Source organism: Poecile atricapillus, chromosome 7, assembly GCF_030490865.1.
Source record: "Poecile atricapillus isolate bPoeAtr1 chromosome 7, bPoeAtr1.hap1, whole genome shotgun sequence".
NCBI lineage: Eukaryota > Metazoa > Chordata > Aves > Passeriformes > Paridae > Poecile > Poecile atricapillus.
In genome coordinates this window covers 15,365,628-15,390,220 of record NC_081255.1, presented here as the reverse complement: position 1 = coordinate 15,390,220, position 24,593 = coordinate 15,365,628, and the positions used below count along the sequence as shown (strand labels likewise).

The 24,593-nt window shown below is 38.3% G+C and overlaps 1 protein-coding gene across 1 annotated transcript; it reads left to right on the top strand.

The window, feature by feature from the left end:
* PALMD (palmdelphin) lies at nucleotides 1-24,470 on the top strand. The gene is made up of 8 exons (XM_058842488.1): nucleotides 1-292; nucleotides 5,473-5,553; nucleotides 11,056-11,186; nucleotides 16,331-16,445; nucleotides 17,357-17,390; nucleotides 17,487-17,597; nucleotides 18,294-19,391; nucleotides 23,530-24,470. Exons 1-8 carry the CDS (start codon nucleotides 248-250, stop codon nucleotides 23,571-23,573), a joined length of 1,659 nt encoding a protein of 552 aa, XP_058698471.1. The 5' UTR covers nucleotides 1-247; the 3' UTR covers nucleotides 23,574-24,470.
* The last annotated feature ends 123 nt before the right edge of the window (nucleotides 24,471-24,593 follow it).

Genomic DNA, 24,593 nt, shown 5'->3' with positions numbered 1-24,593 from the left:
CTTGTCAGTCAACTCATGCCAGCACTCTCCTTGTCTGCCTCTTTTCCACACCCTCATTACATGTGTCTGTCTGGACTGATCTGCTCATCTGTTCAGGGACTCTTCTGACAAGTCAAAAATTCTGCCTCTTTCTGCTCTGGAATTGGATCAAATCACCTCAGCTTTTTTTTGTAGTCCCACCAGGAGGTTTTCTGCTTATGGTCTCATTCTGTTTGCCTTCCCTACTTGTCTGTTTTTGATTTGTAGAATGGAGGAAGCCGAATTGCTGAAAGAAAGATTCCAGGCCATAACAGTAAGTGCTCATAGTTATCATTCACTATTTTTTTAAAAAAAAGGCTTAGAAATAATATTATTAATTAGCTGCTGTGTGTTTGCTGAATAATGATTTATCTCAGGACAGAAAAAGAAAATACATTGTCTGCTTGAAATTGTTACTTAATTCTAGTTTATAAGATATTGCTTTAAGACAGCTAAGTTGACTGTACTGACTTTATTATGGGTTGTATCAATTGTATTGCACTTTAAATTCAAAGCAGTGAAAGTATGTGTGCAAATCACTACTGGACAGTCTAAAACACACATTACTGTCATCATACTGAATGTTTGCCTGAAGGTCAAAAGGCAACTAGAGAATTCCAGAACAAATCAATTTTCACATTTCACAATGTGAGATTACAGAGTTTTCATTTGCACTGTGGAATTAAATACAATTTCAGAATTATTAATGATCTGTCATAAGTATTGCTGTCTGAAAAGTAAAAAAAGGAGAAGCTTGGATTAAGGAAATTCCTACCTGTCAGTTTTCAGGACTCACTGAAGTTTATGCTGGTGCCATTAGAAAACATTTTCAGTTTCTCTTCTAAAAGGAAATCTGAGTGATGATTTCTAATATGTAAAAGGAACAACTAAACTGTTTTTAAACTAATACAATCTGATGTTATAAAAATTGGCTGAAGCCAAGTTCTCCTCTGATTTGATCTCCAACTGAACTTATTCAGTTACAAAAGACTTAAACTGAAACAAAATTTGGCCCTCTGAGATGAAAGGAAACTTCCAGAAGGATCACTCATTCTTTTAGTTAAAAACAAATAATAGAAAAAAAAGGTATTTGTCACACTCCTAACATGATAGATTAGTTGTGAAACACTACTAGCAGACTAAATGGTGGGCAGAATTAAAAAATAACTTACAGGAATAAAAAAAAAAAAAAGTGAGAAGGCGTAACTGGAAATCCATGGGACTCTAATAGGTTGTGTTTTAATTCAGTTGGGTTTTAATTATGGCACTTGATAAAAGCCAACAGGACCATTTATAGTATTTACTTGAGACCTGACACAAGCCCACAGTAAGGTAATTTGAAACATTTTAGAGGGTTTAGAGTACCTTTGTTTGTTTAATTGCAATGTTACCTGAATCAGGGTCATAACCTGGACTTTGTCTGTAGTGTATGGACTCAAAAGATACCAACAGCTTTGGCACTCCAGAGAAGTCCAGGCCTCACAATGTTTTATGTTCCCTGGGACATCCAGGAGCAGGAATGGAGCAGCACTCTTGGCTGATGAGGACTCCTATGAACATACTGAGGTTGGCATCCTCCAGCTGCAGCTTTGCTTCCAAATGAATACTGGAGCAGTATTGTTTTAAGAAACTGGGCCTTCCAGTGTCTTGCACTAGAAGAAATAGGAAATCATATTTGGGTTCAGCCTATGACTTCATTTACCACACTTGATGTGTAAAGGAGCTAATTGCTCTCTGCTTTCATCAATCCAGAGCATTCAGATGAACCACTTTGAGTGTTCTGCCTGCAGAAACAAAGTAGCCTAAATAAGGTGAAGTAATCAACGCTAACAACCTGCAGTAAGAGTAGTCCAGGGAAACAGCACACTGCAGTTACACTAGCAAGCTCCTCCGTGGCTCTGGGGAGGTTTGGCTCAAGTAAAACACCCGGGAATTTCAAGTGCCACCTACCAGATGTTTGCTGTGTAGGACCTAACAGGATAGCGAGGGGCACTCAGAGCAGTCAACAACTGCACCTGAACTAAACCTTATTGGCTTCTGTTGTTAAATACCTTTCTTCTTCACAGCAACAGAGCCAGCAGGAGTTTCCAAAGCCTTTTCTCCATATAGCAAACAAAAAGGAAAACATGATTATTGTTTTTGTTCATGATGTTGCTGTTATTAAATATTTTGATGCTCCCACGGCTCTGAATAGGAAACTTCTTCCTTTGTTATGTAGCTACCACCTGCTGCTGGTATCTAAAATATAAAAATCAAATGCCTTCATTTTGTTAGCAAGACTTTCATACCTTAAAATATGAAAACTTTAATACTATTGATGCTTAATGAGTTTTAATATCTGAAAAATTACATGAAAATAAAAATACCTTAGCTAAAACATTAGCTGCTCCATGGAATTTGACAGTATGTGGCATTTGCCAGGGGACTAAGACTACCAACTTTGGCACCACTGTGGAACACTGACACAAGGTAATGGACTTGGCAGACAAGGTATCTCACAAGACACTGCTCTGTGGATGTGATTCCCTTTCTTTCAGACAGATCCAGTTTGGAACACAATTCATTTCTGTGCACAAAGTCAGAAAGGAGTCCCACATATTTCAGTAACAGTGAAAATTAACACCAAGTCTTACGTTGCACAACAGAAAGGAATAGCTGAAGATGCTCTGTCATAAAAAGCAAATCCTGCTCACATTAACAAGAGCACAGTAAGAGAGGATTCAAGGACTTCTGGCAGCAACATGAGTATCTGCAGGGGCAGAGCATGAGGTTTAATAGAATCATGGCTCCCTTAGCTATCCAGGAATAAACATTTATTCCATTAGATGTACAGTCAAAGCTTCATAAAGTAAGACAGGATGTGCAGACAGAGCATAGCAGAATGCACTGTAGAAAGTGTTCTAGCAGGTTTTAAAAGTTATTTTGGCACACAAGGTTCAGAAATATTCCTCATACTTCTTAGCTTCTGGAATTAGACTGAACTATATAGATAGACTAGACATATAAAAGACATTCTATTTCAGCCAATTTAATCTGGATAACTGTATAATGGATATTTAACACCATTCAGTGAAATTAAAACATGCTAGAACACCAAAGGATGGATACAACAAGAAAACTTTCAGAGAAAAAACATTGGACATAAAAGAAATATGGACCTCTAAAAAAAAAGGTAAAAGTTTCCTTTCTGAATAGGTTCCTTATTATACAGCTAGTTTAAAATGCACTATTTTATGCCTTTATACTCAGATTTCTTGCTGCAGAGTAGTTTATGTACAAATACTCAATTCATACTGGCCAAAATTTTATTACATCTCCACGAATGAAAAAGAATATTCAAATTGACATAGGATATTTTTAATAGTATAAACAAAGTAAAAGTTAATTCTCTGGCTAAGAATGTATCCAGATCTTTAGTAAATGAAAAAGGATTTTTCCTTAAGAATTGTAATAACCTGTAAACACATGCTCTTGTCACACTGCTCATCCAATGACAGGTTATTTAAAGGCCATTTATACCACAAGATCAGGAATATTTCCTAAGAAAAGTGTAAAGATCAGAGACCAGATACTCTGTCTTCAAAATCAGGACTGGCTAAGAAAAATCCAGCACAGCAGCTTTTGGATAAAGTGTCACACAAGGGTCATTGCAGAAAAATTACGTTGCAGGAATCCTAAATCAGTATCTTTGTTAATTGCAATAAGGAGCATTGGCAAAACACAAAACCACTGCAGAGATAAAAATAACATGTATTTTGAGGAAAGATCCCCACCTGTTCTGTTTGGAGTATTAAAAAGGCATACTAACACCATCAAGGAAAAATTGTAAAGGGTTTATTTATAACACCCACACTTTGCAGACTGTGAGAGATCAGTGACACTCTGATGCTCACCTACTAAATCCCAGCATAGTATCAGTAGTGCCTGGCCAGCCTGTATCCTGCCCTTGGTCCCCATAAAGCTTGGTGGCTTCTTCCACTTCCTTTCCTATCCTTCAGAAATGTGTCCTTAGAGCCTGTGGCCCTGCTGCTAATTTCTAATTTCCAGTAACAATGAAGTGATTCAGCCAAGCACACCACTCTTCCCGTTTCCAAATCCCAGATCCAAGGGAAATGGTGGAGAACAACTCCCAGCATTATGTCCAGCACTTCCTGACTTTCTCCAGTCCTTAGACACAGCTGATTCCTCAGGTGGGCTGAAAGGGCATGGCTCTTCCTCCATGAGGAGGTTAACTCCTTCCTAAACCATACTTGTCTGAAAACAGACTCTTTAGAAAAAAGCTACCACCCATTTTAGCAGAGCCAAACTGTTCTAATTGAAAAGAAAGATGGATTAGCCTCCAGTCAACAAACATTTCTGCACAAAATGGAAATAAATGGAAAAGCTTCCATTTATTTCCCTGAAATGTATCAAGAAACAAGTACAAATGTTTCTTGATTGGCACATGGCAAGGTGCCACACCCAATAACAGAATTTTATACCATTAAGGCTAACCAAGATAATAGCCTACTAATACACCTTATTAAAATTACTTTCCTTTGGCATGAGATACTTTCCCCCTGGCTGCTGAGGACACAAGGTACTAAATCAGTGTTTGGCCTCACAGAGAGGAGCCACAAGGTTACTCCATGTGACAGTGCTATCCAAAAACAGGAGAGGTTCAAGCACTGCCAGCATTCAGACACTGTTTACCCATTTCCTTTTTTCTCTAATCTGTAATAAAAAGGATTAAGGTAGCACTAGGATAGACCAGCAATACATGAGGTTTTTCCTTCTAAAGATCAGCAGCCATGAAAACAGCCTGAGCACAAGCAAAATTTTTTTTAAACTGAGAGGTAGAAACAACATTTATGATGTATATTACATTTATATTTTCTCATCTTTACCATTATTTGACTAACAAAATAAATTTCTTTTTTTATTCCTGTTTATTTTAGCTATTAGCCACAGGATACATAAACTCAGTGCTGGATTCACTGACAGCCCATTTCGTTTCGTGATGTATCACAGCTGCTCAGTGCAGACTCTTTCCTCTCCTAAATGATCGATGTGTGGGCTGCCTTAGGAATCTTGGTCAGGACCCATTTTTAGTCTCTGCACATACAATTTTGCTTAGCTATACTTTCTTCCTGTTTTTGCCCCCTGCCCTTCCCAAGACGAAATTATTTTTATTTTGCCTCATCCCTCCTTTGTGCTCATTAACACATTTAAATGTACTTTGGAGAAAGAGCAGTGGAAACCACACCTGTGAAGGATCAAGTTATTGCTGCAAAGAACTATGAAACTAAAGATATAAAGACATTAAAAGAATTATGCACTGCCTAAGCACCACATAAGCTTTAAAATAAGGCTTTATTTGCATGAATTGATTTCACCCTACTGAACAACACTTACACAATAATTTTATTAACAAGTAATTTCTCTAAACAAAGTTTTATTGCTCTTAATTTGTAGGATAAAAGAAAACTGCAAGAAGAAATTACACAGAAACGTCTAAAAGTAGAAGAGGAAAAAATGAAACACCAACATTTAAAGGTAAGTTTAGTGTTAGATTTATGTAACTAAAGATAGCTTCAAGTCACACAGCATGAATAAAGGTTGGGGATTTCAGAATGCAAATCTTCATGCATTTAAGTCATGCTTTTACTGTCAAATTTTCACAGCCTTGTGGAGTCTTGCCAGGACTCCATTTGACTTTAATAAGCATCACTCCTTGAAAAAAATTACACCAGAGAGCTAATGTTACTTGATCACTTTCATGGCATAAAATGAGATCATAACCAGGAAAAACTCACAGATGAAAATTAAGCCTCACATTTCAGACTAGGGTGTGTTCACTCCCTAACCCCACAACAGCAACATCACTTGGTACAGGGTGCAGCACAATCATGAGGTCTGAGTTTTTTCCTAGAAAAAAAAACCCAGCCTATTTGGCTGTAGGCTTCTGTCAGCTTGTTTAATTATTCTTTAATAAAAGAATGATGTTCCTTTGTATATTCAACAACAAAAAAAGAGTAAAAATTTACAAATATTTTTCTCAAGTATGGCCTAGTAAACTCAGGATTACAAAGTCGAAAGGTATAAGAAACCTAAAGATCCACCTCTGCAGAGAACTGAAATTGCAGTGATTTCTACTCAACACAACTATTCTTAAAATATTTATAGCAGTTTGGCAGTACATGTCATTTAGGGAGATGAGACAAAAATCTATGCTTCTAGAAATATGCAAGACTTGGTCTTTTACATACTCTTTTCATTATGTGAGCAGGTAAAGTGTCTCAAGAAAGATATATTGAACCTAACACCAGGAGCATGATGCATTTTCTCCAGCAAATGTGAGAGAAACATATTTAAAGCAGACTCCTCTTCAAAACAGATACTAGATCCTGAGTTTCATCCACCCTTTTCTTTTGTGTCAAGCCAAAAAAAATGAAAAGCCATGATAAGCTAGTTCACTGGGCCAGGCAAGCCAACACACATCCATTCCCAAGTTTTATTGGAAGGTGATTACTACAAGGACAGGCTTGACCATTTGTGTAACATCTTGTCTAAAAGGGAGGGGAATATCTTTTCCAAGTCCTGTAAACTTTGAGTAGCAAACATGTGACTCCTCCATCATGGTACATGGCTACGTTGAGTACTTCAAGTTATATTTCAAGTTTCCATGTCTATAAATCCAGATAACTCTTTTGGCCTTCTTTATAGAGGGATAAACTGATCTGTTGTAGACAAGTAGCTAATCCTCACTACTGCTGTGTGCAGACAGAGCCCTAGGGCAGTTTCCTTACAGACTGAGTATCTATTCGTAGGTAAAATTAATAGGTTCAGTGGAGTTTAAAAAGTTAAGAAAGCAAAAACCAACATTGCATTTATTCTGAAGAAATTTTATAGAGGTTTTAGACAGGCTAAAACACTCCTTGAGTACTACTGAAATACTACTGAAATGGTTTTACATTGGAAGAGAACAGAGGATGTGATTTCTCTGCCTGTTGCATGAGAAATCATACAGATATCACACAGAAAAGCTTCTAAATTAAATCAGTCCCATTGCATATACAAGTCAAAGCAAGAATCTGTTGAGGAAATTATTCACTTGGAAAAGAATAATCAAGCATACATTTAAATATATACTTACATACACACGTATGCTGTATAAATGCATACAAATCATTAGTTATTTGGAGCACACAAAATCTACACTACTTTTTCCAGCTCAGGAATAAGACAGGCATCTAATATCAAACACATTAGTACATGAACATCTTTTGCTTTATGCCTCAGAAGCTTTGTCCCTTATTGAACATTCTTGCTTCAGAAAAATTCAGGTATTTCAACACAGTCAAACAAAAGGATCCAGTGCATAAATTACTTTAAAACAGATTTAGACTTCTAAAATATTTAAACACTGCAGTGAATTTTATTGAGGGGTCATTTCTCTAGCAATTCAGGCTGATTCCACTCATTTGTACACTTACCAGCTTTGTGCATGGTGAAATCCAGAGCTCCATGATCTATTAACATAACCCACACCTGTCCCCTAGGATACTATTGCAGATTAGTAAATCTCACTGTCATAGAGATGTTCATAATAGCTGGATGTCACTATCCTGTTCCTCATTTTGTCCTTCCTATTTATAACTGTTAGCAACAGGTTTATTAGAAGGCTGTTGGTTTGGTTTGTGGGAATTTTTTGATAGGAGTTTTTCTTCGGTATGTTTGTTGTTTGTTGCATAAAAAAAGGAAGTTTTAACTTCCTTTTTGCAAATAGGAATCCCTGCTCTGGCTTCCCAATGACTTTCTTTGTTGTCCCCAAGCAAACTTCTTACTAGAAAGACACAGATGAGGTATCATGACAGATTTTGGTTAAATGGTAGAAGGAACATTTATTCTCTATACGTGCACTTCTCTCAGATGAAGTGGAGGACATGAAAGCAAATGCACCTCTGTGGACAGGGCTTCACAGAACTGCAAGGGGTATTGGGGGCTGCTAGTGTGGGTACAGGGGAATTTTTTATCCAGTATTTCTAGATGCACCAAATCTAATCCTTCCTTCTACCTGGAATCCTTCTCACAGAAGCAACAAGGGAAAGGACCAGACAGAATTGTTTGAAAAGTGCTGTCAGCACTGAAGTGCATGTACTTTCTAAAAGCTTTTACAGTTTAGCTTATTAATTTTCAGGCTTCTGACATGCCTGAACTCCATTAGTGCTACCTTGCAGGTGCTTGTCACACACCTCTTCTTTCCAGTAGCTAACATTGTTGAACCACAATTTTTTTGTTAAAAAACATGAAAAATATTTATGCCCTCTCCAAAACTGTAAGGCAAACTGCCAGATCCCTGGGAAAGCAAGATCCACAAAATCAAAACACCTTTGCTTTCCAGTGAAGGATGAATCTTTCAGTGCTAGTCCAGCCTTGCTAAAGATGGTAATGGAGTTATACCTGGAGTACACACTGTAAATTATCCAGAGAATCTGCAGGATGTTGTCATAGCACTTTTGATGTGACCACGAACCACAAAACAAAGTGATTACTTCCCAGCACTCTGGCCCTTCTCAGGGTTTTATCACATCACAGTGTACAAGTATTCCTTTCCCTTCACACACGGAGCGAAACTCAAAACAAAGGTGCTTTCACGTCAGTGCTATAGCACAAGCACAACCTGGTTCTGAGCTAGAGACACTTTGTCATGGAAGGAAATGTTAGACAGCAGGAAAAATCCTGTCAAGCCCAAAGCAGCTGCTCCTGCACTGCTCCAGCAGCGCTGGCTTGTGTCAGTGCCTGGATGGAACAGACCTGAAGCCATCTTTTATTCAGAGGGTGTTTCCAAACTACACAATGTGTCTTTCTTTCAAAAGTGGCCAATTAAATGGAAAAGTTTACATGGCATTTAGTTGGGAGCAGCAGCAAATTGCTCTAGAAACATGGAAAAATAACACTATTGTGTTATGCTTGTATTTAGGGAGTTTGTTTTCTTGGGCCCTACCCTATATATACAGAAGCTTTTGTTGATTTCAATAGATGGTATCAGTTTCTGAGGTCTAGAGTGCCAGTCTCACTCCAAATCTTACAAGGAATTATAAATGTATTTTTGGAGATGTAAGTACTAGACTAACATTGTTCCAGCCAAGATAAAAACATCACTTTTCTAGAAACCCTACTTATCATTAAAATCTAAAGAGTTTGATAGAAAGGGAATTAATAACTATGTGCCCTCCAGCTAGAGAACACAGTATTTTGTGGTCAATAAGAGTTGTGCCAACATTAGACTACCTGCATCAACCAGATCACATAAAAATATACTATATAAAATCTGCATTTATTTCATTAGAGCCTAAAACACAACTACCACAAAGTGCTGCCAATTCTACAGACAGAGTCAAAGCTCGGGACATCGGTTTTGAGCAACCTGTGTTTACCAAGATTTCCTAGGATCCAGTGTTGAGAAAGACAGAATACTGTCCTGCAGGCTAAGGCAACTGTAAACATTGCTCTTACATCCCACAAGTAAATAAAATTAAAAGCACCACGGAGTGCACAAACTTCTCAGCATGCCTGTTTTAGACACACTTTCTATGACATTGTATGTCAAGTGGAAAATTGCTTTTAACTGCAGTAAGGTGCTACATATATATTCCTCTGCCAGTTGGGCCTCAGTAATAACCTCATGGAAAGTACACAATAAATAGAAAAGCGTAGGAAGCAACAGTTTAAGTGACTCAACACAGGATGCAGGCAGGGATTCCAACAGCCCCTGCAAGCAGCACTGAGGTTAATGCAGTGTTCTCACCAGTGCTGGGCACACTGCCTCAAGCAGCAGTAGTCAAAATTCAATGTAATCTGCATCCACATCCTGGAATTAACAAAATTGTATAGGGGGGAAAAACCCAAAAACTTAACATGGAAATTAGTTCAAGGAATCTAAATTGGAACTGGGACATTCATGGTTAATTAAAGACTTTATATGTGTGTTCCTTTTTGCCTGTTGAAAGAGTCCCATCTCCTTCTCCAAGGCAGCAACTGCATTTATACCCCTGAGTTAGACTGAAAGGAGCAAAAAGAGCGCAAGAAAATTGGCATGGTTTACAAATTTTAGTCTACAAATATGAACGTATCTCCAAGAATATTTTTTTATACCAGGGATATTTTTGAGAGCTCTGATGACTTTCAAGTACCACCTTTCCCAGAGTAAAGCAGCTGTAGGAAGCAATCAGTGCATACAACCATATTTTTCAGAATTTGAAAACACAGCTGAGAGATACACTTGCCTGTGCACATGCAATACTCCCATTTGTAAGCCACCACTGCACAGAAAGAACTCCACAGGCACTAACCAGGTCAGAACCTAAATACCTGAATTCTGGATTGCCCCTGCAACAGCAGCTCTAAATACACAGCAGGTCTGCTGAAACACTAACCAGGCACCAGCTGCCCGTGCTCCACCTTTCCACTGCCCCTCTTACCCCACACTTCTTCACCAGCTGAAATGTGAGTTCACTAATGTAAGTACACAAGATCCTTTGAAGTTCCAGGGGTAGCATTGCATTGCTAACTCACTAGAGATCTCTCACTCTTATACAATCTTATTTACAGAAATTTCTCATCTTTTATACCTCCTTCTAGAAGCTATGCAATGCCAGGACCCCAGAAATTAGGGGGCTTCTGTTGTGCTTCTGACTGGAGCCTTTCACATGAGTCTGTCATGTATGGTCATACAACTGGTTTGCTTTATTGAAGACACACACAGCACTGGATCCACTTACCAGTATTAATCTGCTATGGACAACAGCTGACATAATCTACATTTTTGTTGGATGAACTAATAAAATGGGACATTGTTCCTAAAGACTTTGCTTTCAGTCAATCTCAAAAAGCTGTTTAGCATTTCTCTTCCAGTGGCACTCACTGCAGTCAGGTTGCCTTATGCTGGATATATCACAATGCTGTGGCTCACATCTGTGGCATCAAGACAAATACAGCAAATGGTTAAATACCCTAACTTTTAGCATTCCTTACTTGTCTATTTTCATCCATCAGAAAAAGGCCATGAGAGAAAAATGGCTCTTGGATGGCTTTAATTCTATGACTCCAAAAGAAGAAGAAGAAATGCAAAAGCAGAATCAGGAGGACCAACAACGGACTCATGAGCTGGAAAAAGACATTTTCAGGTAGGGAAGTACCCCTGTCCTTGTGTCTCGGTTAAAATGGTCCCATATTAAAAGTCCTACCTCGTTTTGTAAAAGATGAAAATGTCTACAAGTGCTAAACACATGCAGAGTAAAGCAATTCTTGTCATGTTTTCTATTCAGTCAGAATTAGAGAATACAGAATGCAATTTTCCATACTGTAAATTGTAACAAACTGCACAATAACTATATTGCACAGTATTTGTTTCTCTATTACCAGATATCCTTTCCATGCTGTCTTCGGTAGATGTAAGCCACAACATATGGGGCTCTAGGACAGCAATTGTTGAATCAGAACTTCAAATGAACAATAAATTTTGAAAGTTCTTCAGTTTCACTAGGTCCTGGCACAGCCTTTAATACCTGACTTTCATTATAGCAGCACTTCAGAATAGTACAGACTCCCTAGCCCCATCAGTAACACCTTCAGTTTTCTTTGTGTTTTGTACCCAATTTAGTCCCAGAATCCTGCTATAGCAAAGATCTTTTTCACCTTTCATTAGAGATGTTTCTACAAATCTCATCATCTAGTGCTTCCCTATCACACAGGACTACCATTTAACTGCAGAGACAGTCTCATGAAAGACTCTTATTTACCATGCACATGGTTCCAGGTGCTTATTAGCTCCAGTTGGCCCTTCTCAAGTACCACAGAGCTGTGTACACAGTCGGCTCCTGCCCTGGATCCAGGCATACTGACTAGTACTACCCCTTAGCACCCACAGAAAAGGTCAAATGGTCCTGTTCCTTTAGATTCTGGAAAATTTTATCAACCTTTTTCAAGGCTTCTTTCTCTACTTCAAGAGCATTTTCCGCTCTACTTCTCTTCCACTGTCCTACTACACACTCTTTTGGCAAAGCTGTCACCAAGATCACCTCCTCTGGTGATCTCCCATCCTCTTCCCTCCTTACTCCATCTCTGACACAGATAATAATTCCCTTGGCTGACAGGTAGCAGCCTAGTGCGTTTGTCCTATAATTATGCTGACTTCTTGCTCAAAAGCACTTTTCTCTACAGAACATCTTTTTACACACCATTGTTGCAGTGGTAGGAGGTAGGCAGCATGCCCTGAAAACATCCCAGGAGACTGTCATTTTGAAGGCATGCAAGAGGGGTCCATACAACCATGTGAGCACCAGAAAATAACAGTATTTACAGCTAGAACAGGCTAAGGAGCAACAGGGAAATGGTGCTGAGCAAGCCCACTGGAAGTTCAGCCCTTCTCTAAGTAGTGAATGGAAAGATTAGATTCAAAGTCCTGTTGACCATGACCCAAGCCTGAGCTAAGAATTTAGGCAGGCTTATTCACATGTCGTTTGCTATAAATTAAATTTCCTACCACTCTGTTTAGCTGTTTAGCAAGGGCATCTAGAAAAACATACACATTGCCTTCCAATACCATTACATTGTTTATGCACACCCAGGCCCATTTCAAACCAGCCAGGAGTGAAACAGAAACCTAGAAATAAAGTCCACCAATAAATATAAAATATGCATCATACAGTTCTTGCACAGTGTTTTTGCTATGCCATAGATATCACCAAAGCTAGCAGCCTGTCTGACCTCTGACCTGCCCTGTAAATCAAACATTGCTAAACTGAGCATGCAGACACATCATACAGTAGAAATAACAAACTGAGAGGCTCAGCAGAATTCTTTCTTCTAAGCATCTGACTATAAAAGAGATACTCAGTTCACCCTGTTGATTATTCTGCATGAGTTTTATCTTCAGTTTAAAAAATTATGAATTGCTTTAAAGACTTTTTGATTACCCTTAGATAAATCTTTTTTTCTTTCTGCTGAGAGGACAATTGCAATTGTTGCCAGATTATTTACAGTAGTAGCATGGGCCTTGCCATCATCTTCCTAAATTGGACCTCTGTTTTGAAACATTCTTTGCTTGAGTGTCAAATTGAGCTGGTGTAGATCTGCTAATCAGTTCAGATTTGAGCATTTTTTAAAGAAGGGAGAAGTTCCATTCTTTGTATCAATGACAAAACAGTGAACAGCAAGCCATCTGAGCCACCTTGGAGACAAATGGCTGAATGCTTTGGTTACAGACAAAATATTGCAATTACACTATCTGTCCTATTTACCCTCTTTACATGTTAGAAGCTTCAGGGAACCATGTGAGCATATCCTTGGGTCAGGGTACAAGCTAAATTAAGAATTAGGAGTCCTGTTTTCTTACTTAATCTTCAACTAATAACACTCATTTTTGATGGAATTAGTTGCTAAACAACACATTTAAAAATGCAAAACAACTAAGGTCTATTCAATTGCTTGTGATGTGATGCATGAAAGCAGACTCAGGCTATGCTAAGAGCTGCTAAAGCATTTGACTCATCTCAAAACATGTGAGGACTTGCTAAACTGCCTTTTCCCCTCAGTCTGGAATTCTTCAGGTTGGTAGGAAGATAGGACAGGAAGATCCTATCTGCTTTTCATTCTGGAGCCTTTTTTTTTTTTTTTTTTCTGGAGTGGCAGTGATGCCAGCTCCAGCAGATCAGCTGGTGGCTAGCAGCATGCAGGCAATTTCCATAGATTTCCTTAATTCAGCTGCTACCTTGGCAGAGGAACTTTTCATTTAGTTTCTTGACTTCTAAGGTTTCTTCTTTCAACCACACCTCCATACTACTTATTTTCCCCTCTCAAATAATCAGTGCCACTTAAAAAGAGGATGAATATTCAAAGAATTGATTTAACACAGTAGCTGTGTCATGCTTCCATTTGTCTCCAAAAAAATGCAGTGCCCTACAACAGGTAGTTTCATATAATTGCTGGAATAGTTACTACACCCTTTCAAGACAAACTGTGATATAACTTCATAAAAGTGTCATTTATTTAGAAATTTCTAAATATTTAAACACACCACAAAGATCCTGGCCTAACTTTTCAACTGCATGATGTTATAAGGGCTTCAATTTCTCTGAACTATATAAATTGCATCTCTTAGAAGTTTTCTTTCCACAATTTCTCACAACATGCTCTGAAATTGAAACATAAAATCTGTTTTTGCAAGTATAAATGCAAAAGAGATGCTTAGAGTCTAGATGCAATTCCCATTACATGGGTATGAGAATTTTTCTCTAAACCCACTGAATCAGGTCTCTTAATTACCACATAAAGTGGGTGTTGGTATGAGGGTAAGAGCACATATAAACTGTAATTTGTCTCTTGATCATACAAGCAAATACATGTTGTTTGTAATCTTTGATTTATTTGGGATTTTGTCTTTTTCCCCACCTCCCTTTTTTCAACTATCTCCAAGATTTTTCCTCCTCTTCTTACACCTATGTGTCTAGGAGCATTTACAGCCAAGACTGAAATAAATCCACAGTGTAAGTTAGTGATTTTCCAGCTCTTTATGCTTCTGTGAGTTTTTAATGATTTTTAAATTATGATATTGCTATCAAGTCTCATATAAAAATAAAACATCTCAATATATTAAACAAAGACCGTTTCATAGGAAGTGCAAAAATAACGACACATGGTCATTACTTTTTTTTAATAGCTGTCCAAAAATATTTATCTCCTCAGTAAAAATGTTTACATTTTAGCACTGTATACAGTACCTTTGATCAAGGTTTTTGATCTAAGGCCATCTTGCAGAGCTCAGGACAAAAGTGTGAGCAGCTTTAAAATATATTTTTTAGCTTTTGCTTTTGTCCTGAAGGGTTTTTTTTCCACATATCTGTTCTGAGGTCTGTGATACCTTTGTATATCACGAAACAGGATGTTGTCACCAACGGGTAGAAGTCCACGTAGCACACTGTTAGTGTAACTGTACTATTGAGTTTAAATAGGGCAAGAGCCATAATGGTAATTCAGATTCCTCAGCCACACAGAAGAAAATCAATAATGCTTATCTGTCGACCTGCATTCTGCTTTTCTACTCTGGTTTCTTTAAAAGGATGGCAGACTTTAATCATTCATGACTTTGTGTAATATTGTGAGTCCTAGCACACAGTAAGGAAGTCAAATAACAAAAATACAACACTTCTTTCCCTCAGGGTTATAGGCCAACACTTCTATAGCCCTGTCTGTAACTTTGTCTCATATAATTTATTGTAACTCTTATGACTGTTCTCAGAAAAGGTAACATCAGTTGCCCTTGCCTTAGACCTACAGTCATTGATTTCCAGCATAGATTAAAACAAAAAAAATAGAAGGCATATTGCATCCAAATATGGAAGTTTTTGAAATTTTTTTTGTCTTAAAATTAATAGAAGTTCTTTTAAAAAGTACCAGTAAAGTTATACAGCATTAACCTACTGCATTAGACATTCAGTTTAAGTCCCACCTCAGAGTTAATTCTGGAGTTGGATTCTCATGGAATCTTCATGGAAAATTGACTTCCCAACTACTCAGCTAATAAGACAAGTTCCATGTAAAGCTCAACAAATACGCACTTCTGAAGAAAAGAGTAGTCCTGACTAGAAGAATAAAAAATAGGAAAAGGACACCTGCTTAAGTTGCTGCCTTACTCAACGGAGAAAAATTTGATCAAGATACTTTAATTAGAAGTGTGCTTTATACTCAGACAACCAGGAATAGCTTTCTTCCTCTCTGACATTGCGATTCAATTTTTTCCATCTTGGGCCCTTCTGTCTAGAAGTTTTTATCATACACTCAGAAAATAAAAACTCTGATCAGGAAAAAAGATACCTTAATCATTGTACTCAGCTTTAACATGCAAGAAACCATACAACATAGACTTCAAATACAAGAAGGGCAGGGAAGGACCTGTAACACACAAACCTACACTAAGTGTCAGTACCCCAAAAGAAATTTTGACTCCTGAGCCGCAATATTCCTTTCACATAACAATAAAGATTTTTAAAAGAAAATAGTTAACCCATCAGACAAGTCCTAAATGGCAAAATAGTTCACGTTTACATGTGGAAGGCATTGTTTGTTGTTGGGTTTGGGGTTTTCTTATTTTAAATGAAAATACTATTTCATACTTATTTCCCAGTATGTGTGAAATTTTAAGTTGATCTCATAAGATCAAAGTTCATCAAGGTAAGTAGAACCATCCCTACTAATGTCCATATTCCCAGTGCATCAACTCTACAATGTTGTTCTTTGCCTGGAATGAGATCAAATGCAACTGTGATTTCAGACTGGAGAAGGAAATTGAGGCTCTGGAAAGACAGGAATTGGAAGTCTCAGCTAAGGAAGAAGCAATTTTAAAGAAACTGAAGTCTGTTGAGAAAACAACAGAAGACATAATAAAGGTTAGTGCTATATTATTCCAGAAATAGAACTTATTACTCAATCATCATCATATCCAAGGAAAGAGGAACTAGCTGGATCCCATGAGTGGTCATGAGCTTTTGTCTGAAGTGACAGCAGCTCAAACACCAGAGAGATCAAGATGTTACATTTTGAGATCAAGATGTTACATTGTTTAAGTGCCCGTATGCCTATATTTGCTTATTTTTGGGGGTGGGGGAGCAATTCCTATCTTCACTCATATACGCACATCTCTAAAAATAGCACTGCCACTGACACCCAGCAACTTTACATCTCAGCCAGAGACAGACACACCAGGTACAGACCAGGTACAGAGGCTGGTCTATTCTTGCTCCTTCAGGTGTTGTGCCCAGCTAAACTGCATCATGTTTCCCACCAAGTCGATGATAGAGATTATGATGCACTTTAATGTTTTCAGCCATTAGTCTTTGTCAAAAGGCAATTTTAATATTTTTAAATTGTCTTAAACCATCTCAAAAAATACAGTGATAAAACTAAACTTCAGTTCTCTTGAAGCTGTTCTTACATACACACACATTCTCTGAAGATACACAGGGAGATACATAAAACTGGAAAACTAAAGTAGGACCTTTAAAAAAAGTCTTTGACGCCAACCAGGTTGGGCCACGGTGGGAAGCTAGGTCACTGTTTGACACTTGATAATATTTTTGTCCTTCCCTGTGTGACTTGGAATCATAGTGGCAAAAGACCACAGAAATTTCCCTTTCTCACTCACCATGCTCCAACTGAGCACATTCCACTTTTAGCCCCTTCTCTGTATGAAGCTGTGCACACAAAAGGTTAAAACTATCAGGGAAACCAAAGCACTGTCTAGTTAACACCTTAAAAGTAACTATCACATTTATTGTTAACGGTTCTCTTTCCCGCCTAGTCTGTGAAGACTGAAAAAGCTGGATTTGAAAAAGGTACGTTTAGTGAAAAGAATATTTTTTAAAAGGTTCCTGTAGAAGTAAGTTAAAACATACTAATGCTTTGTGGATCTATGGATCTTCTTTACTCAGAGGCAGCAGACTACATATATGCCAGCATCCCTGACCTTCCCAAGTATTTCAGACCTTCTACACTGAGAAGTACAGCACATGCTGACATGGATGATGAAGAAAAGAGAAAAGGTACTGCTTATTAGTAACTCCAGAAGATGTCAGTATGTACAAAATCTTCCTATTTATTGAATCTAATACAGATTAAGCAAAGAATAGACATTAGAGATGAGACATTTGTTCTTATTTAAGCAGTGTTACCAGTTAGCTCATCAAAACTAAGAGGTGAGACAGTGGTGTAAGGTATGTGTCACTGAGGGTAACTCTCTTCACCACTGACACTTCTTTCCAGCACTTCATTCCTCTGCCTGTCATAACTAAGTAGAGACTCCCTTTATATCATTCATTTTGCATTTTCTATCTGCACTTACAGCTGCTGGGTAGCCAGCAGTAGCCTGGCTATTTCCCAACTACTACAAAGCCTCCTAACCCTTCAAAGTACCCAAGACTCTCTGGCATCACAGCATATGGAGCTCTTCAGCTGCTATTGCCCAGCACAATGCCAGGGGCCAAGGTTAAATCTGGATTTCTCAGTCTATCCTATAATGAAAACTGTCTCCTCAACAGCTGATTTTTCCTCACAGAATGATTTTTTTTTTCCAAAAGGATTAAAGGGGACATTCAAAATGGGAATCTAATATATTGGTTGTGTATGTGATAATTTCACATATTTAATAATTCATTCTGACAGCTGTTCTCCATCACTGTCAGAACTCTATTTCTTGCAGCTACTGCATGACCAGTTTATGCACTTGTTTCTTTCAACAGCATTGTTTGCCATGGAAATTAAGGTTGAAAAAGACATGAAGACAGGTGAAAACACAGTGTTATCAACAATACCCCTTCCCTCAAAGGAGTTTAAAGAGACAGGAATTAAAGTCTATGATGATGGCAGGAAGTCAGTCTATGCAGTGTCCTCCAATGGGAGCACAACACAAAATGGGATGGATGAACTTGCTCCTGTTGAAGTGGAAGATCTGCTACGGCAGGCAACTGAAAAAAATTCTCAGTCTCCCACAGAGTACCATGAACCTGTGTTTGCAAACAAATTCTGCAGGCCAGTAACTCCTCAGAAAGACAAATTAGTCCCCGGACCAAAACCAGAAGGCACTGACAAAAAAGAAGTGAATGGATTTAGCAATCACCAGACAGAGTTCTCCTCCAAAACAGAGCCCTTTAAGCAGCAAAACAAAGAGAATGGCCTTGATCTTCCAAAGGTAATACAACAAAAGTCTTCCTCTTCAGTAACTTCCAATACAGAGAAGAAAGTGCACACTAATCCTGAGAACAGGATAATCCATAATGAAGAAAGAAATGCTGCACATGAGGAACTAAAACCTTATCAGAATACAAGGGAAAGACATAGCGAAACAAGGTCTTTAAATCCCTGTCATCCTAATGAAGCACCCCCTGCACCTCAAGATGAGGAAGACGTTCGGTACAACATTGTCCAGGCTGTACCTTGCTACGTGGATGAATCTGAACCTGTAACCATGGTTTTCATGGGTTATCAGCGCGTTGATGATGACGATGCAGAAGCAAACCAGAAGCTGTCCCGATACGATGGGGTTATCCGTGCAGAGCTAGTTATCATCGATGATGATGATGAAGATGACAGCAAATCTGAGAAACCAGCATATCATCCCATAGGCCATTATAGTCAAGTTTATCAGCCACCAAATAGGAAAACCACAGAAGCCCAACAGACAAACCCCGTGAGCAGTCCAAGTGCAAGGCTTAACAAGGTACCTCACAAAAATTCCATTTCCCTGCAAGAACAAGAGGAACGTTTAAGCTCACCAACACACCATGCTCATCTTCACAGCCAGATGTCTGGAGATGGTACAGAAGACCCCTCGCTAACAGGTAACAGAAAAGGAAAATCATGTCACTGCTGTTTGCTCATGTAGTAATTAATAGTGCTCTTATCTGCCAGCAACTGTCACTTATATTGTTTGCATTGTTTCAGACTAATATGCTATTAATAATAATTTTTTTGCTTATTTGTTAACAAATACCAATCTACATTTTGGATCTGTTGAATTATTTTGTCTTTAGCAATGCACTAGTTACCATATCAAAATTTGGAAAATAAACTATCGCAGAAATGCCATTCCTGTAACCTTCAAAAATTAAAAGTGGTTCTCTTTCAAGTTCCATTAATGCTACCAAAATTAGCAGAATTAGCTTTCATTTCTTGCAGGTAACTAACAGCATTGCTACTTAACAATTCCTCCTCTGTCACTGGCATGCTTTTCTGCCTGTCTGCATTCCAGCTACTTCCTAGATTATTCAAGTTACTCCTTAAATAAGAAAGACTGTTTAATAACCAGCTTTACTTTGTATTTTTGAGGAATCAACATTTCCAACACTGTCTTGATAGTGTTCATACACGTTTTTAACATTTTTTTCATTAACTCAAGTTAGACATTTTTATAGCTTCTGAAAGATAATGAAAGTTTTCATCACTACATACTGTTAGTCTAGCAGTCCACAGTTATTTCTGAATACTTTTAAATTCTATTAATACATACAGTATCTATTTCTTACTATAAACTTTTATTATAAAGTTTGAAAGCAGTAGCAAAATATTCCAGAAACAGAGAAAACTCTTCTTTATTATTATGTTGCACTTTAATGCATACAATTAAAGTCCATTTAAGTATACTCATAGAGCAGCAGATTTCAGACAATAGTCACATTCCACCTGAAGGAAAGAAGTCTCTGGTTGAATTACAGGGATATCAGGGGTCCTGATCCCACATTCTCTCCTCTAGACAATTTGCAGCAAAAATGTAAGTTTGGGCCCTGCCTAAAACTGTATTGACAACCCAGGTATTCTTTACACTACATGTAAAGCCAGGAGAGGGGATGATATTTGGATAACATAAGAACTTTCAGGTATTTTTGCCTCACTAGAGGCTGATTGGGAAAACCTGCTCAGCAAGCAAGGCTCTGGCTTTTACGAGTATCAGCACCATGGAGTCATGCACACAACCATCAAAAATATTCCAGCAGTGCTTCCTGGCCTCTCTCATCAATAAGGCCACTACACTTTTCCATTTCTAGAGGACCTTTGCTTCCCTCAAGCACCATCCTGCCATCTGTATACTTCCCTGTGTCCTCCAGCACCAAGGGCTCCTGCCAGCAGCTCTTATGCCAGTAACTGGAAGCAGTAGTTACTACAGGCAGGATAAATCACTCCAGAAGCTGCTCCAGCCCATTATATTTTGGGGATGGTCCCTTCATTCCCCCATCACAGAAGTATAGGATGATGGAGAAGTGACACTCACCAGCAGGTTTCTACTGAAACAGGTCACTCATCCCACAGCCTGCTGAATGGGTGCTCCTGAACATAGGCTGGGAAAGGGTTTTCCAAGTAGTAACTACAAGCTGGCAGTACCATTCAGGTGGGCCATATACCAGCCATGGGATCTTAGCTGAGCACCTCTATCCACACCAACCCCCGCTTATTTTTGTCTCCCAGGAGAACCATGTGAAATGTCTATATTTTTCCCTTTCCACTTAGACACTTCCCAAACAATCTGGATTCTCTCCCATTTGAGGTTAGTGGAAAACAAATGCTGACTTTCAGGAAAGGGGACGAAGTGCAAATATAGCAAAGATATTTGAGAATCTGTCCTGTAAATCTGTATTTGGTCTCAACCATTTACTTACAACTATTCCATTGATAAGAAAAAGGCCAATTGGGAAAAATGGATCCCAGCTAAATTACAAGGAGTTTAGCAATTGCTTCAAAAATTCCCCCAGTCAGCACTGCCTCCAAGTGAGTATCTCCATGCCTAGTAGAATTTGGAACTAAGCCATCTTCTTCTTTAGCCCCTCACTTATTTATTGCCACTCCCCGGGACATTTTTGATCAGTGTAAAAAACCAGGAAGTGACTCAATCTTTCCCAAGCAGCCCTATAATCCTACTGAGACTCCTAAAAGGGAAACAAAACCAGGAAAGCCTCTCAATCTAGAACAATGTATTATTGTTATAAGCTGTTTCTTAAAGAAATATATTGTTTTCAAAGCAGTCATTTATCCCTACCTAGCCGATTCACCCTAAATGCCAGCAGAGAAAAGAGTGAGGTCAATCACTTTTGGTAGCTCATCATTCTTTACTAAAACAACAAACAGTAAAACAGAAAAACAAATCCTCTCAGAAACTAAAGCTTAGGGAAGCACTTGCAGCATTTAAACATTAAAGAAGCACTGAGGACTCTGAAAGACAATGAAAAGCAAAGAAGTACAGGACAGACCAACATGATGGCCCCTTATGTAATAATTTTTCTTTCGGAAAGAAATGAACCTTCAGAACAAGTCACTGAATTAGTTAGCAATGGCCAAGGACAAGGAAGGCATTGTTCAATGTGCCAATCTATATAGAGACATATCAGATTAAATTAGAAGGTTTACATACCCACAATCTTACAAAGACTTAGGACATACTTCTTTCCATATAGCAGCAATTACCCTTCCCCCACAAGCTCCTCTCCCCATCAATATCCCAAAGTACGTGCCCCCAGAAAAAAACATATAGAGAAAAGGATGACAGCAGTATAATTGGTACACCCATATTTGCATTATTACAGCTTATTTTCTTCTTTAAATTTCAGGCAAATTAATTCAAGTGCAAATGTTTTGAAGATTCAATACTCATTAGGGAAATGAAAAGTCCTTGGGAGGGAACAAAGACTAGACATAGTGAAATGAATAAGGAAATGCAAAACAAAAGCTGAATAAGCAGCAAAACCTACTGACAGTGGGGAACAGGCTCTCATGGGACAAAGGTCCAAGGCTTTTGGCAGCTAGCTAGTCTAGATGAGCTATTTTGTTTTCCTCCCACTGGAAGCTTTGCAACCTTCAAAAGACAAAATGAAGACAGCTCCATTTGTGTTGAAGAAAGTAAAATACAAAAATCTTTTTTAATTCATGCACACCATCTGTTTCTATAATGTATAGAGCAAGACAAAAGCAGACTATAAGTGAAGCAACAAATTAACTGTTCTCAAACCATGTCCAGGGCTTGAATCCTTCAGAATTCCTCTGCCAGTAAAAAGTACACAGTGTCTTTGTAAGAGCCAAGGTTAACATCAGTGGCTCCATGATATAAAGTTACACTCAGATGCTTCTATGATTTGCATCAACTTCAACATTCAAAACATAACTTAAGTTGGACATTTGCTGACATGTGTGAATCAAGTAAACAGCTGCTTTGACCCCTCGTGTCTCAACAGAGAGACATATGCAGGAATGAGACATGCTATTTTTGGTGACTCTTCAAACTAACAGGTCAGAGTAATGAAGATTATTCCCATTACATTCTCAGATCAACAATGTGCTGGGGGGAGGCTTTTACATATCAAATAACAGCATTATATTGCTGTTCTAAAAATAACCTTAACATTGAATCATTGGCCTTGCTCTGTCCCTTTCAAACTTACCCACATTATACCCAGACAGAGACAATAGCCATACTAATGTTTATACAGGTACTGTTACTGCACCAGATGAAATCAGGAACATGACTAACTCCTGCTCTGACTCACAACACCAGGAAGAGAGGAAAGTTTTCTTTGAGCATCACAGAAAAGGAAAAGGGTTGCAAACAGTTACAGCTCCCACTGAGGAGTTCAGCTTAAACAAAGAGTTTGTTTAATTATTCATGCATCCTTTTAATCTGTCAGCATCCAGTCAAGGGCAAAACCAACTCTATTTAATGTGTTAGTGATGGTAACAGAGACAAAACAGAAGATAGCTGTGCTAATTTTTAAATAGCAGTTATGGAGTAATTTCTTAACATGTTCACTTTATTGCAAAATTACCAGAACTAACACCTTCTACTGATTTCTTTCTATAACAATAAAACAATGCTTATTCTGCTGGATTAACCACCGGAGGTATGTGTATTCTTAATTTTTCTAAATAAGGAGATTTTGCTTCAGAAATAGAAGGAAAGACTTAAAATGCAATGGCTTTGTTTGTTTATTTTTGCAGCTCTGAGGATGAGAATGGCAAAGCTGGGGAAAAAGGTGCTTTAACAGCTATAATGACATGGAAGTAAAATTTACCACTCAAAGCAGACAAAGCCAAGAAGACCTTCTTCCACATACTTTTTCTGGATCATAATGCTTGTTTTGTTACTCTGTTTCATGGGCTATTTTGCCCTCTGCATAACGTAATGGACTTCAACAGACTTTCAGATTTGACCAACTGCCACATACACACAAATCACACCCTGGATTTTGTTAAAAGTAGTGGGAAGTTACCTAAGGCCATGAATGCAGTGTATATACAAATATAAAGACATGTGCATACCTGTTCTCACAATCAGAAATATGCTGTTGCTATATACACAGAGCAGATAAACATCTATCTCCATGGAGCTTCATGGGACATTGTTTCACATTAAAGTGTGCCAATCTATCTGATTTTGACTGAAAATGCTGTTCCAGCATTCTTTTTGTAAAAGCATTGGTTAATAAAAAGCAAAATGTGAGAGAGGAGCAGGAAGAAATGTAAATGTAAAAAGTGCTTTCCAATTATACTACCTTGGATGAAATGTAAAGCATTCCTTTTTAAATGATAGCAGAACAAACCAAAAATAATTAAGCCAGCATACTTAAATATTTAGCCACCTTCTAGAGCTCCACAGTCCATTCACCCTTCTATGTTACATATGACAGTGTAGCCATCCTCACACCCTGCTCTCTTCACCATCCCACAAACATGCTGCCCACCCACAACCTCACAGATCAATCCTGTGGATAATAATAAGAACATCCTGACCTCCTGAGCATGGTTTCACCTCCCAGCTTGCTGAGAATGCCCTGCTTTTCCAAGAAACTGGTTGCCAAACAGGCAGTGCCTGTCCATCAGAAAAACCCAAACAAACAAAAAACCAACCAAAAAAAACCCAAAAACAAACAAACAAAAACCCACCAACAACCATACTCTTATACATGTTCAGTTGGCTGGGGAGCTAAAATCAGGCAAGACTCCCATCAAAAATACCGAGTTGCCAGTGGCTTGTCCTGCAGCTGAAAACAAAGATCTGCTAC

Excerpts from the sequence above, each read along its gene's own strand:
- PALMD (XM_058842488.1), top strand. The coding sequence starts at position 248 with ATGGAGGAAGCCGAATTGCTGAAAGAAAGATTCCAGGCCATAACA. Across the intron at positions 5,554-11,055 it reads TGAAACACCAACATTTAAAG|AAAAAGGCCATGAGAGAAAA; the intron begins GTAAGTTTAGTG and ends TTCATCCATCAG. Across the intron at positions 16,446-17,356 it reads CAACAGAAGACATAATAAAG|TCTGTGAAGACTGAAAAAGC; the intron begins GTTAGTGCTATA and ends TTTCCCGCCTAG.